At 39.9% G+C, this 16,231-nt stretch overlaps 1 protein-coding gene across 1 annotated transcript in view; it reads left to right on the forward strand.

Annotated features, from left to right (window-relative positions):
* Positions 1-1,208: 1,208 nt before the first annotated feature.
* Positions 1,209-16,231, forward strand: part of LOC149314769 (cytosolic phospholipase A2 zeta-like) — a 40,201-nt gene continuing 25,178 nt past the window's right edge. Inside the window, 5 exon segments of the mRNA XM_089521892.1 lie at positions 1,209-1,331; positions 4,014-4,086; positions 9,968-10,104; positions 13,808-13,933; positions 15,710-15,750. Coding sequence (XP_089378018.1) covers positions 1,224-1,331; positions 4,014-4,086; positions 9,968-10,104; positions 13,808-13,933; positions 15,710-15,750 — 485 coding nt within the window. The 5' untranslated portion in view covers positions 1,209-1,223.

Genomic DNA, 16,231 nt, shown 5'->3' on the forward strand with positions numbered 1-16,231 from the left:
GTGCCCGGAAACTAATAGGCAACCAGTGGAGGGATTTCAAGATGATCAGTTCTTGAAGAACCCGCAACTAATCTGGCTGCCATATTTTGTACCAATTGAAGTTTCTGAACTTGGCACGAGGGTAGCCCCATGTAGAGTGCATTACAGAAGTCGAGATGAGAGATTACCAGAGCATGTACTACTGCTTCAAGGTCTCCTGGCTCCAGGAAGGGGCGCAGCTGTCAGCTGAAGTGACTAGTCAAGAAACACCCCCAAGCTGTGAACAGAGTCCTTCAGGGGATGTGTGACCCCATCCAGAACAGAATGGCGTATCTCCATTCCCGGATTTGGGGACCCTATAGCAAGTACCTCCGTCTCACTTGGATTCAATCTGAGTCAGGTTTCCCTCGGTCAGTCCATTACCGCCTCAAGACAGGCATTCAGAGGGGAGATGCCATCCTTAGTCACTGCATCAGTCTGAGACTTGGAACTTTATCACATCAGAACCTGTAACGTTCCCATTGAGTTCCAAAAACATTCTGTGGCAGAACGATCTGGAGATGGGACTCAATGCATTTGAGAAGTAATAATGGGATGATAACGTATTGGGAACACATTTTATCACACAGCATCCCCTTTGAATGGGTACTTTTGCTGAGTGCATTCTCATACTGCTGTGGCAGATGCGTATTTCTTTAGTTGGGGTGTGATGCCGCGATGTCATCACTCTATCGTCTTTTTTACCTCAGACCACTTCCAGTGACCCACTTGTGGGGTTTCAAGATGGCGTCGAAGAAGTTGCTTACTGATCATGTGTGCACTCTTGTGTCCATTATGGAGAGGGAAAAGGAGCGAAGAAGGCGAAGCCGCTTTGGTTGTTTCTTACAAATAAGAGGGATATAAATAAAAGTTTTATTATTATTATTATTGTATAAAATAGACGTTGGGAAATATATATATATACACATATATATATATATATATATATGAACCAAGGATTCCCTTTGTATTCAACTACTACTACTACTACTACACTTTCTCTCTGAGAGAGGGCCTCCTCCTTTTTTTCTGAGGGAGGAGGAAACCAATCCTGTCAGACTGGCTCCACAGACAGAACACCTGAGGGCGGCCCTATGAGGAGCCAGGCCCTCCTGAGGAGGAAAGGGAGAGAGAGGCACTAGTAGCAAACAGGGCTCGGATTGCGAGGACCCAAGAGGACCCTCTCCTGCCCAGGCGCCCTCCTCATGTTCCGCCAGGCCCTCCTCGGCCAGCCCTCGCCCCTGGTGGCCGCCCTGCTGCTGCTCCACAGGAAGGAGAGGAGGAGGAAGGACATGGGACTGCCTCACTGGCGGGTAAATCAGGGGAGACGAGGTTCGCTGAAGAGGGCTCTGTGTCTGTCTCTCTGTGTTCATTGCTAGCAGGCAGACCTGCCCTTGGGTTTCCTTCCTTGGCAAGGTTTGCTCAGACAGGGTTTGCCATTGTCGTCCTCTGAGGCTGAGAGAGTGTGGCTTCCCCACTCTGCCACACTGGCTCTCATTTGTCTGTTTCCAGAGTGGCCTAAACTCTGCCACAAAGCAGACTGATCAGAGGTCCAACTTTTCCAGGACATGTCAACCTTTTGTCCAGGAGGCTGAGAGAGTGTGACTTCCCCAGTGGGTTTACTCTAACCACTCCGCCACATTGGCTCTCACTCGTCTCTTTCTAGAGTGGCCTAAACTCTACCCCAAAGCAGGGTGATCAGAGGTCCTCCTTTTCCAAGACATGTCCTCCATTTCAACCTCCTGTCCAGGAGGTGTTCCAAAACGTCCTCCATTTTGAGCATGACTAAGAAGAATGGATTTGTATTCCTGTGTCTGTAGCTATTTTTCAGTCATGTCCTCCATTTTTTTCTTGTGTGTGCCCTCCATCCAGTCCTTATATTGGGAGAAAGGCAGGAAATAAATAAATAAATACATTTTATGGTGCCTTGTTCTCCTTTGTAGTTATGACATCTGCTGACCCTACTTTAAAGGCACCAACTCTCATGTGATCCTGGAAGGTAAGCAGGTTCAGCTCTGGTTAGTATGTGGCTGGGAGACCGCCAATAAATACCAGGTACTGTGAGCCAGCATGGTGTCATGGTCTGAGTGTTGGACTAGGACTCTGGAGTCCAGGGTTCGAATTCCAGTTTGGGCATGGAAACCCACTGGGTGACCTTAGGCAGGTCACACTCTCTCAGCCTCAGAAGATGGAAATGGCAAACCCCCTCTGAGGAAACCTGCCAAGAAATCCCCATGAAATGACTTGAAGGCACACAACAAGAACAAACTGTGGGCTATACTTGCAGAGGAAGGAAACCACCTCTGAATTTTCCTTGCCTAAGAAAACCCTATAAAATTCATGGGCTCACTGTCAGCACACAGAGTGTCCAGGTGCAAAAAGAAAACAAGGCACTGTACTTTTTAATGGCTAGGGAGTGAACGTCTTCAGGTGTAGCTTGCCTGACAAACCGGAAAGTACACTTTCTGAAGTTACTCCATCTACATCAAAGGTGACTAGACTTAAGGTTTGTCTGATCTACCTTACTTTACTCCCCCCCCCCAACATTATTCCCAATATTCACCCCATAGAGCCAGGTGTTAAATATGCACACACTTAGCATTTTTAAAAAAGAGTAGCTCTAAGCCAACAAAAGCACATGTCAAAGCTAGGAGTTTTGATTTTAGTAACAGATCTGAACTCTTGGGCTTGTGTGACAGGACAAGTTTACACTTGGCTGTCCCAAACTTCCTTTATTTCAGCAGCTTCATTTGGGAGGAAAAGCCATTTTTGTGTTACTATTGATAAAGCACTGGGAACCAGAAAAATTCACTGATCTGCTGCAAATCAGTAGATCCCAATCTACATGTCCATTAGATGGTGTCTGCATTTTCATCTTACATTTTGAAGCTAAACAGTATTGAACAAAAGATGAGAAGGAAAGATAGCCTTCTGGTGATGTTTGTGGAAGGTGGGGAACTGCAGCTACCTGTGAATGCCAGTTTAGCTAGGCATCTCTTAAATATGCAGGAATTATATGTCCTTTGTTCAGTGTGATCATCCCAACCCAGGGAAGTTCAAAAATAAGAGTTTTAAAGCAGTTTTTAAAGCTCTGGTATCCTCCATTCTGAGCAGACTGCAATTTCACCATGTAGAATGAAAAAGTGGAAGTGTGGGAATAAGATTGTGGCTTCTTTAATGCTTCAGGTCCTCACTTTTCAGCTGCTTAAATCTTGTGAACAGAGGGTTCTTCCAGATAAGACTTTATTTGCATGGTGTCATAAAATAAATATAGAAAAGTCTGCAGCTTTCCTTTCTTGTGTTGAGGGTGTAGCTTTTTAAAGTTGGAGAAAACAGAGCTTGTTACTGGCCTGTGATCATCTGATTTTTTAAAAGAAAAATATGTAGAATAATTCTCAATTGCAGTTTCCAGCAGGGAAAGCTATTTGTATAGTTGCACAAATTGGCAGATCTGCTCAGTTATATGCAGAATAACCAGTAAACAATCTCAGATAGCAGCCAGACAAACAAAGACAAAAATAGATTGACATTATCACTTTTTGTGCCAGGTGGTAGAATGGAAAGATGGAAGAATATCAGAGTGAAGAAGGATAGGCTGGCTCCTTCATGGCAACTCTGGTAGCTATGAAGGTTACTGGTAGCAGTTGTCCACATACAGTAGTTATGTTTTAATTTTAGTGGTATAATTAGCCCCTCTTCAAAGCAGCACAGTTTGAAATATGGAGGGTCTAATATTAACTGCATTCCCAGTTGTCTTCTATATAGACCCTAAGGAATTCACATGTAGGAGATTACTGTTTTTACTTTCCTGTCAGTATTTCCTTATACAAAAGCCTAAATATGTGACAAGATGACTGCTTGTTAACCAACGTGTCAAAACATGACATTGACTATTCATGCGGCCTCCACAAGTTTTTCATGATTTTATCTTTTTGCATGCTTAACAAATATACTGTGGTTAAAGTTTAATATATTTTGGCTGTTTATCTTTCCAGAGAGAGAAGCACCCTTACTACGATCTCACAGTAAAAATCCTCCGAGCTAGAAATATTAAAGGAACAGATTTGTGTAAGTATCTAGATACTTCATTATGATTTTTTTCTATGTACCATCTTGAATGCTGCCTTTTTAATCCATATGGTCTTACTATTGTTGTTAGGACAGTCCCTTCAACCAACAGACATAGCATGTTCTTTTAAAAGTTGATAAACCCAAAAAGGATAGTTTATCTGCACTTATGCATGTCACTAACAAACCACTGTGTGCTTAACATGCACTTTTTGATTTCTGGGAAGCCTATAAGCAGAACACGAAGGCAACATCTATCTTCTTCTGTTTGTCCCATCTCTGATGTTTCGAAGAAAGCACCTGCTGCTGAACATGGAGCTCTTATCAAAATAAACTAACCCTGAAAATTAAATTATCAGTTATCCTGATATTTGCTGGAAGTCAAACTCAGCCAAGAGTTTAAGGTCCAGCAACTTCCTCACTTGCCTGGCAGACAGTTTCATTACCCAAAAGGTGGAAGAGACAACAAGGGGATCAGCTATTTTAGATCTGATCCTAACCAGCAGGGATGTCCTGGTTAATGAGGCGGAAGTGGCAGGATCCTTAGGTGGGAGTGATCACATTATCCTGGAGTTTGTTATACAGTGGAAAGGGGAAACCAGGCATAGTCAGACATGAGAAGTAAAAAACACAAAAGAACCCAGACTAGGCATCAATAAATAAAAAACAACAGATCAAATGCTGGCAGAACACACGAAAAAAGGAAGGTGACCCAACCTCTTGGGGTAGTAAGTTCTGCATATGGCAGCAGACACCAAGAAAGTCCTCTCATGTGTTCCTTGCAACTGTATAGCACTAGTGAAGATCTTCGAATATGACATATAAGGCTGTTTCCATGCCTACAGGAATGCTGAAGCAATGCTAAAATGGATCTATATACATTTAAACAATTCCATCCTGTGCTTATTGGAATTGGGTTGCCAGTACATAAAGAACTAATAAGCTTTTTAAAAGTTTATGCATTTTATTGTCAAGGTGTAACAAACATCTTAGGTGAAAAACCAAAATACTTCACAATTCATTAAGGTTATGTATATGAATTCTTCATGCAGAAGATTAATGTAACAACAACAACACTTTTCCACCAAAGGGTGGAAAATCAAACATATATGATAAAAAACAAAACAATAAAACACAGCAGTGTAAAATGCTAAAATACTAAAACAATATACCGTACTAATATAAGAAACACAAAATCCTCATTAGTTGCAGTCTCGGCCACTTTAGGCTTACTCAGCAACATTATCTGGTGGATCAAAGAGGAACCCTTTACAAAAGTGGGTAAGATCCTCCTCCAGCTGGAGATGTAAAGGAAGACTGCTCTGTGTGGACCAAGATCCTGAAAGGCTCACAGCCTTGAAAGAGCTGTATGCATTGGTGGAACTGTCAATAATCTTTTGTCTGCAGGTTTTAAATTTCTAGATGGTATATTCCAGGATAGCTGAGCTGCCAGATACTGAGGAAGGTTAACATGCAGGTCTTTAAATACCAAAACCAAAAGTTTGTAATGAGCCCTGGCCCGAACTGGTAGCCAGTGGAGGGATCTACAAGAGGAAAAGACATGGGAGTATTTAGGGGGATTTAAAACAACCTGGACAGCACTATTCTGGATTAAAATCAGAGGAATGATTGAGCAGGTAGACAAACATGCCAGTAGGCTATTACAGTAATCCAGGTGTGAAATAACCAAGGCCTGGATAAGCAAATGGGCACTCTCGATGGTTAAAAACCTACAAATCCTATGGATATTCAGAAAATTGAAGTTACATGCCTTTGCAGTTGCCCTGATAAAGAGTATAGGGACAAATGGTCATCTAGCAGGATTCCAAGGTCCCTGGCAGCTGAGACACTGTATAACCCTGTAAACACAGTGAGGGCCATGAAAGTGGAGCAACTGAACGGTCAGGTTGAAACATCAGGACCTCTGTTTTGTCCATGTTCAGCTTAAGACAATGGGTGGTCAGTCACAGAAAAACACTCAACGAGCAGTCAATAAACTAGCATCAATTGAATCAAAGCTCTGGAAGATTTGAGTGTCATTTGCATAGATGTGCTATTGAAAATTCACCTCTGAAATAAGAAATCCAAGGGGAAGTGTATATAATGAAAAAAAAATGATACAGTACTTATCCTTGAGGCACTCCTACAGTTACAGGGAAAGTTCAAGAACCATAGAGTTGGAAGAGACCTCAAAGGCCATCAAGTCAAATTCCCTGCCATGCAGGAAGTCATAATCAAAACACTCCTGAAAGATAGCCATCCAGTCTCTGTTTGAAAAACCTCTAAAGATGGAGACTCACCACACTATGAGGCAGCAGCATATCCCATTGTCGAATAGCTCTTACTTTCAAGATGTTCTGCGTAACGTTGAGGTGAAATCTCACCTCAGGTTTTTAACATAGCTCCTCAAAATGAAAGAGCAGCGGAATAATCCAACAACAAGAACAAAAAGAGATGTAAACCAGGACAGAGTGTTCCCTGTCATTCCCAATGGTGTCTGCCATAGTAGTAAGATCTGATGGTATAAAGTGTCAAAGTCTGGAGAGGGATCCAATAGGATCAATACTGATATTTGACATCAAATCTTCGGCACTAGAATATAATTTACTATGTGACTTAGGGCTGTTTCTGTGGAATTTTATCACTGCCAAAAGCTTTTGAACCCTCTTTTAAAATTAAATATGTATATGGTGCTGTGCAATCATGTACTGTTCCTTAAAACATCACTCCAGAATTCCTGTTATGCTGTTGTAATGTTAATGAAACCTGCATTTTTGTTGCAAAACTAAAGAAAGAATATCATTGTTCAATAAAGTCATCATAGTTTTCCCTCTCCTCTGATGTTTTCAATCAAAAATCCACCACGTCTTTCCTCATTAGGTATGGTTTCTGGACCCTTCACCGTTTTAGTCGCCCTCCTTTGGATACGCTCCAGTTTCTCAACATCCTTTTTGAATTGTGCTTCCCAGAACTGGACACAATATTCCAGATGGGGCCTGACCAAAACAGAATAGAGTGGCACTATTACTTCCCTTGATCTAGACATTATACTTCTATTGATGCAACCTAAAATTGCATTGACCTTTTTAGCTGCCTCATCACACTATTGACTCATGTTCAGCTTGTGGTCTACTTGGACTCCTAGATCCCTTTCACATGTAGTCTCCTTAAGCCAGATGTCCCCCATCCTGTATCTATGCATTTCGTTTTTCTGCCCTGAGTGCAGTAGTTAGTCATCAACGTGCTTGTAGAAAGCGCGGGATGAGTCCTTCCTGAATCTTCGTTCGTGAAGAAAAGCCAGAGAGAGCGAGCAGTACTTTACATTTCTCTGTGTTGAACTTCATTTTGTTAGCTTTGGCCCAGCTTTCCAGTTTATTCAGGTCATTTTGAATTTTGATCCTGCCCTTTGGGGTGTTAACTCCTCCTCCTAATTCTGTTTTAGTAGGCCACTAGTTGAACATGATTCAGCAGTGTGATGCAGCAGCTAAAAAGGCCAGTGCGATTTTAGGCTGCATCAGTAGTAGTATAGTGTGCCACTCTATTCTGTTTGGTCAAGCCTCAGCTGGAATACTGTGTCCAGTTCTGGGCACCACAATGTCCAAAGGAGGGCCACCAGAATGGTGAAGGGCCTGGAAACCATGCCTTTTGAGGAAAGACTTAGGGAGCTGGGTATGTTTAACCTGGAGAAAAGACGGTTAAGAGGTGATATGATAACCCTGTTTAAGTATTTGAAGGGGTGTCATATTGAGGATGGAGCAAGCTTATTTTCTGCTGCTCCAGAGACTAGAACACGGAACAATGGATGCAAGCTACAGGAAAAGAGGTTCCAACTGAACATTAGGAAGAACCTCCTGACAGCAAGCGGTTCAACAGTGGAATGCACTCCCTCAGAGTGTGGTGGGGCCTTCTTCTTTGGAGGTCCCAGTTCTTTGCCATAATTGTGTGGGCTGTAATTAACAGATAGGATATAAGGTATTTATCCTTTTGACCACACTTTCCTTATGATATTTATACTCCAGTATGTATACTTTGGAAGCTACACCTTTTACAGTGGAGCCATGCAACTTGCTTCCAAAATTGTAAGTGAGCTGGGTAGGCCTGTATTGTTAACCCATTGTTTTGCTACATTTTGCAGCTGTCTTAATTCAGACCATGAGATATCTAGACTATCTAATTGTGCCTTCAGGAGGTCTGTTATTTTCACCTTGCAGTCACTAAATAGATACTCTCTCTCTCTCTCTCTCTCTCTCTCTCTCTCTATATATATATATATATATATATATCCTTTATTGTTCCCCATCACCATTTTTGACATTAGGGTATGCAAAAAGAAAATATATAGATGTGAAGTGTGAACAGGTGTGATCATGTCATCCAAAGTACAATCTGTTTGCTTCTGAAATTGCTGTCTGTTGATGTAGACATTCTACATGAAGAGGTATTGTCTAGAAGCATCAGATTATGATTATGATACACCTTCCTTTCTTCAGTGGAAGTCCACGAAATTACTTCCATATACTGTACTATGTTTATGACCCTGCATGCAGCATTGGCAAGCTGCCAATTGGGTTCAGATCCCTGTTTGACCATGGAAAACCACTGGATGACCTTAAGTAACTCACATTCTCAGTGGACTTCCTCAGTGGAAGTCAACCCCTTCTGAACTATCCTTGTCAAGAAAAAAAAACATGACAGGTTTGCCTTAGGGTTGCCATAAGTCATAAATGACTTAAAGGAATACAACAACAACAAACAACAATTCTGTTATTTGGATTTTTGAATCGCTCTGGAAAATAGATTTTTATTTTTATTTCCTAACTTATAATGTTTCTGCTCATTTGTACTGAGGATGTTTGTATTTTTCTAGATCAAGGGCTGCCAGTTCTGCCTTTTTATTTTTTCCTAGGGTAGACAATTTAGTGGATGTCATGCTTATCTTTAGATTTACTGCATGCTATGTTGTTGATGTTTTGTTAGTGTCTCACCAAAAAATAGTATTTTGACACAGGTCTTAAATTGTTTAAAACAATTGAATCCAGATGTGATTGCCTAAACAAAGGATGAACTACAGTGGGCCCTTGATATCCACTGGGTTTGGTTCCAGGACCCCTTGTGGATACCAAACTCCATTCATATTCAAGCCCCATTAAATACAATGGCATAGTAAAATGGTGTTCCTTATATAAAATGGCAAAATCAAGGCTTGCTTTTTGGAATTTATATATATTAAAAATATTTTTAAGCTGTGGATACTTGAATCCGTGGATAAAACATCAGTGGTATGGAGTGCTGACTGTATAACCATTTTTAATCAGGACAGAACCCTTATGCCAAGAACAATTGACAGTTTTCACTATCCATTCAGCATATGATTCACTTCTGTTTGGGTTACAGTGACTGGCAGGCAGTAGTTTGGATCACCCACCAGAAAGAGAGGCGGAGATGTTGGATTAAGAGCAGTAGGAGTGAGTCTACATGCAGGAAAGCCTACTGATGGCTCAGGTCTTGACCAACAAGCCAACATTGTTTCTGGAGGATTAGATGGGAATGTAGGAAAGTGCAGTCTTGCATGCACGAACACACTGGAGAATCTACTTTGTGTCCTGCCTTGGGACACTCATGTGTCTTTGGAGTAATGCCTCATTAAATCAATGTATTCAAGGCATACCTACCATGGTCTGACTGAGACTGGTCATATGGGTCACTTGCAGGGGAGATTGGAAGGAGATGCTGGTTCACTGAAAAAGTTGGGGATGTGTGTGAAAAGCATTTCGTACTGCTAGGAAATGAGCTACTTTGAAGTGTAACTTATGGCTAGATGTGGAGAAAGTATTCCAGCTCATACTGGAAGTTGGTAATATTTCTCTCTTCTTCCCTTTAGTATCGAAGGCAGATTGCTATGTAGAACTGCGTCTTCCCACTGCATCACCTATTACTTATCGAACTCGAGTTATTGATAATTCCAGTGACCCAGAATGGAATGAAACTTTTCACTTTAAAATTCACAATGCTGTTAAGGTAAAAGATGGTATTTCTTGAAACGGAATTGCTAATTTTGGGTAACATTGCTCAATTTGGAAAGGATGAAATTGGCTTAATTTTGGGGGGCAAATATATTTTACAGGTAAATAAAAGCTAGCCTACTCCAGCTTTGGAGATTGTTGCTTAATGGCCACTCATCTATCCAAGGCCAAACTCTTTTCTCTTATGACTTTTCTTCCTCTCCTTCTCTTATTCCTACAGTGCTCTTCTTGGCACTTGTCCCAGGCCATTACTGATAAGAGGAGCTTTGACAGCCCTGAGCTGTTTTCTCAAGGAAAAGATCCTAGTGGCGTAGATATTCCAAACCAATAGGTGAGAAGTGAAATGCATGGTTGATCTAATCTCATGCTGATGCAGTGTTTTGCCATTAGGTATTCACATAATAATTGCTACTGTGATCCCAAAGTCCACATTTTTTATATTTCTTTTTTTAATAAACTTTATTATATATCCACGTACAACTACAATTCAGCAAATCCACTACAAATCCAAGATTTGTAAATATAACTTAATAAATAAATAAATAAATAAAACATCCGTACTTCCCAGATACAACACACTTCTTGTATGGTTATTACTGCACTTTACCTTGTTCCCTTACATATGAACTATTTCTAAATAACTCCAGTATTTTATTGCTTTTTGAAACTTTATTTCTCCCTATCTTGTCAACGTTTAGTAGTTTTTATATATTTAAATTTATCTCTATAATGTTTCACAACACTTTCCAACGTTCACCACAAAAAGTCTTATATTTCTGACATGATCTAGAGGTAAACAAAGATAAAATAATTGTAAGTGTTGGATTTTTTTTTTAAATACCAAAATGAGAAGTTGCTCAATTTTTGTCCAATAAAATTTTAGGTTAAGATTCTGCAACTATCACTATCATGATGGAATCAAATAACAAAGCAACCTGAACCTTTTGCAAGCATTCCAAACTGTTATTTTTACTGATAAGGGTTTTTACTAGAGTGGTGAATACAGATGATCAACTCAGCGTGTGGTTTAAAAAACGTGTGCTTAAAGTGTGACTCAAAAGGCAGCAATATATAAAGCTATGATTTGCTTTGTAGTATTATTCTATTTTATTTGTGCATCCCTAATTACTGATGAAGGAAATACATAGTTTTTTATGTATTGTGGCAGTATTTTGTCACTATGATCTTTATAATGTTATCAGTACTCTGATGACACCCAAATATGGTTCTGTATGTGTCCGACTGCAGCAGTGACTAAGGATGGCATCTCTCCTCTGAATGCCTGCCTTGGGTCAGTAATGGGCTGGATGTGGGAAAACAAACTCAGGCTGAATCCAGAGAAAACGGAGGTACTTGCGATAGGAACCCCAGGTCCAGGGAAGGAAATTTGTCAACCTGTCCTGGACGAGGTCACACTTCTCCTAAAGGACAAAGTTTGCAGCTTGGGAGTACTCCTGGATTCGTCCTTACAGTTGTCATCTCAAGTAGATACGATGGCCAGGAGTGCGTGTTATCAACTTCAGTTGATATGCCAGCTGCGGCCCTACCTGGACCGAAGGGACCTTGAAACAGTGGCACATGAACTAGTAACCTTTTGTCTTGATTTCTGTAATGTGCTCTACATGGGGCTAACCTTGTGCCAAGTTCGGAAGCTTCAGTTGGTCCAAAATATGGCAGCCAGATTGGTCACTGGTCTTCCAGATCTGACCACATAACACCAGTATTAAAATCACTTCCCTGGCTGCTGATCAGCTTCTGGGTGCAGTACAAGGTGTTGGCTATTACCTTTAAAGGCCTACATGGCTTGGGCCCGAGTTACTTGCAGAAACGCCTCTCCCTACATAATCTGCCCACACTCTCAGAACATCTGGGAAAAACTTATTAGAATTACAAGCGACCAGAAAGGATGTTTTAATATGTTATCATAATGTTAAAGGTTTATTCTTGCTGATAACTACAGTGTTTCAAAGAGGTACAGAAACAAAACAAAACAAAAACAATCTTGGAAATTATTCTTAAAGAAAATCCCTTGCAGCTTTTAAAAAAGAAATTCCTCTGGTGTTTATACTTTCAGAGACTTCTGTTGCCTTGCTGTTTTGCATATGATAGATAGCTTTAGATGCTTTTTTAAGATTATCAATGTGTTCCAAGTTTTTTTTAAAAAATCCTCATTGCAATGTATGCACATTGTAGTTGCAACATCCAAAAAAGTAGAAATGAAAGCAATGTTTATCTTACACCTTTAAATCAAGATCAATCAGATATATAGTCACTCTCTCATTTTCCTGCAAGCATGAATACAAAAAGTTACCTTTTGAGATATGATTACAGGGTGGGGGTGGGGTGACTAAAGAAAAGCTTCTCAAACAGAAGGCATGTAGTTTTTAAAATTACTTCAAATAACTGCAAATATTTAAATATTTCAGAATCTATAAATAAAGCTTTAAAAAGACATCCAAAATCTTAAAATTTGGAAATCACTTGCAGGCCGGTGAGGGAGGGAAGACAACCTGTTTCTTAAAAGATACTCTTCCTCATTTATGGTCATAAGAAAATTTAATTGATTTATAGAGTGTTTTAGCAAGTGGGGTGTTGGGTTTTTGTTTTTGTTTTGACTAGTGCAGTGGTGCCTTTTGAACTTTTTTTATGCAGCAAAATATCTTTGGACTTTATCACATGGGAGGCAAGCATCCTCCCATCATTAAATCATCATTAAATCCTGTTAATCATGCGATTGGGGGGAAGATTATCACACCCTCACGTGCTTATCTTGTTCTTGTCCCATCTGTAAACAAAACAGGAAACTCCCATTAATACCAAATACGGGTCCATTACTGTTTACAGATGGGACAAGAATGGGATAAGCGCATGGGGGTGTGATAATCATCTCCCCCGATCACACGATTAACAGGATTAGTGACGATTTAATTATGAGAGAAGGATGCTTGCCTCCTCTGTGTGATAATCTCCTTTGTCTGACACAGGTCATCTGCCATGGATTACGTATACAGACAATTTATGAAGCATGTAATATGGGGGGAATCATCACAATAAGTTTAGAATTTATGGCAAGAAAATAAATTTCACCATATTTTTTCATAATACAAGGGGAAAAAAAGCTCCTGTATTACCTTATCATTTGGTAAATTGGCTGTTTCTATTATGCTTGTATCTTAAGCATGAGAATGTGCTGGAAATCCAAATGGCTTGTTCAAGAAATATATTTGACTACCAGCAGAGCAGTAATATAACAGCCAAATTCCTCTTGGTGTACCACACTGGCATAACTACACCAATGTAAGAGTTGGAGTCAGGAGGAAAAAGGCAGCAGACACTGCAGCTGTGAAGAAAATATGGTATTAGAGAAACAGGCTACTCAGAGCCAGTAGATTTTTTACATGTACTTGCTACTATCAAATGACCCTGGGAAAAGTACAATTGCTAGCATACTGTCCCAAAAGGATCCTGGCCTGGGTCTCTTCATTCAAAAATAAAAAGCTATGTTGACATTTAATAAAGTACACTGGTTTGGAAATAGGTGGAGGAGAATCTTAATCACGTAGGTATTATAAGACTAGAAAGCCCAAAGCATCAACACTAAACTTTATCTTTAATTGTGGTGTTTGTACCTTGAATATACATTTAACTGAGCATAATTCTTTGCTTGCTGTTCAGGTCTCCTTTCTCTCCTCTTTCAGAATACTATGGAGTTGGCACTCTTTGATGAAGATGTTCTTATCAGTGATGAACTTGCATCTGTTGTATTTGATGTGACAGGGCTTAAAGCAGGGCGTCCTCTGAAAGAATCGTTCAAGCTGAAAGAGGTTTGTCGCTTTGCTGTTTCAGTGTATCTAAAAATAGGTTCACAGATGTGATGCCCTTGGGTCCGGCTTTATACCTGAGTAGGATAGGCTGTGACTAGAAATATTTTTTATCATTTACATCTGGTGGATGCTGTAAGATTTTTAATTTGTTTATTGGTTACATTTACATCACATCTTTCCTAAAATGAGCTCAAGGAAGTGTATGTACATATTTATTCTGGCCAGCTCTCCATGTTATTACACACAACAACCATGTGAGGTAGGTCAGTTTTTAGAAAGAGAGTAACTGGCCCAGGACCACCCAGTGGTGATGTGAACTGGAATCTTCCAGATTCAAGTGCAACATTCTAACTACTACACCACACTGCCTCTGTAAGGTGGAATATAGGAGGATGCCAGCAACATATTATGGTTTACTTGGAAATTCCAGAGATTGAATCTGAAGCTATTTTTATTGAAATTGCCTTGCTTCCCCTTAGTCCTTTCCTTCAAATGTTTTTTATATGGTATTGTTTTTGAAGTCAGTTGATGCCTTGTATGTTGTATACCATTTAATGTGACTGGGCAAGAGTCTTGCATGTAGGGTCTTTGCTGAATGTTCTCACTGCCATTTTACTTCTGTATGGGGCATGATTCAGAGCTGTAGCTTCCTAGATTGAATCTATCTACCTATAATGTGGTGTCCTATTTTCCCTCCTGCTTTTAACTTTATCAAGAAGCATAATCTTTCTAGAGAGAATTCAAACTTGATTTACTTTCAGACATACTTAATTGTCTTTTTGAGAGTCCATGGTATCTGTAGAACTCTCCTCCAGCACTATATTTCAGATGAGTTCTTTTTCTTACTGTCAGGTTTCTTCACTGTCTACTTTTCACACCCATACAGAGAAAAAGGAAGTATTGTGTCCTGGATGATTCCAGCATGGATCTATGCTTATACAGAAATTGTGACTGCAATGGCATGGATGATCATGACTTCAGCATTCAGTGATAAAGTTTAACACTTGAGGATTTTTTTGAGTTCCTTCATGTTTGCCCTTCCAAATCTTAGTTGTCTTCTGATTTCTTGATTACAGTATAAATTTTGATTAACCTTTTTTTGCAAGTTCTTTCTTAACTTTTATGAGTTCCAATTTTTTTGCTGTTTTCTGCTACTAATATGGTATCATCTGCATAGCTTAAATTATTGCTGCTTTCTCCTCCAGTTTTCACACTTCTTCCCACCAAGACTAGCCCTGTTTTTATATGATATGCTCTGCATACAAATTGAACATAAAATGCAGCCATGTCTTGACCTCTTTGCCAACTGGAAACTATTTTATTTCTCCATATTCTGTCCTGATAGTGGCCTGCTGTCCAGGTTATGTATCAAGACAATTACATGTGGTGTCATTCTCATTTAAAAATAACCTTTATGAGCTCTGTGATGGATACTTTTGCCTCTTGGGGTGCTGTTTATACATTCTGACCTCGAAAAATAGAGGACAGAGATTTGCCTAAGATGTACATATGCTAATTTAAATTTATAGATGTAAATTTAGAAATAATTGTTGTAATTGTTGTAACTGTGAGGAGTTGATGGCTGACAGGCAACTGTTGTCTCCGCTATTCTTTTGGCTAAAGCAACATTTAAACAGTATCATTTATGTTGTGGGCTTCATCTTAATTTTATTTTTCTATTCTTTTATTCCATTCTTTTATCTTAATTTTATTCTTCTATTCTTTTAGTCTTCTGCTTACATATGATATGTTAATATGATACTTATTTATTTGTAGGACGATGAAGAACTGGATGTAGAGTTTTTTCTGAAGAAAAGGTGGGAACTGCTATATTTTCCAGTGTGACAAAGTTTGCAATCTTAAACACACAAGACAGTCAGCCTGGTGTAATTGGTTTGAGTGTTAGACTATGGAGATTATCAGATGGGAGCAAAGCGGATTTCTCCCGTCCTTAACCCATGGTATTTGCGTGATCGGGGGGGGGGAGATTATCACACCCCCGCATGCTTATCCCATTCTTCTCCTGTTCATAAAGATTAATAGATCTGTCATTTGGTATCAACGAAAACTCCCGTTAATAGCAAATGACAGGTCCATTACTCTTTACGGATGGGAGAAGAACGGGATAAGTGCCGGTGTGTGTGTGATAATCTTCCCCCCAATTGCACAAATGCAGGTTAAGGATGGGAGCAATCTGCTTTGCTCCTCCGTGTGATAATCTCCCAAGACTTTGGAGACCAGGGTTTGAACCCCTGCTCAGTCATGGAAACCCACTAGGTGAACTTGGGGAAGTGATAC

The sequence above is a fragment of the Sceloporus occidentalis genome, unplaced genomic scaffold, assembly GCF_023333645.1.
Source record: "Sceloporus occidentalis isolate IW3139 unplaced genomic scaffold, rSceOcc1.0.p SCAF_4, whole genome shotgun sequence".
Lineage (NCBI taxonomy): Eukaryota > Metazoa > Chordata > Lepidosauria > Squamata > Phrynosomatidae > Sceloporus > Sceloporus occidentalis.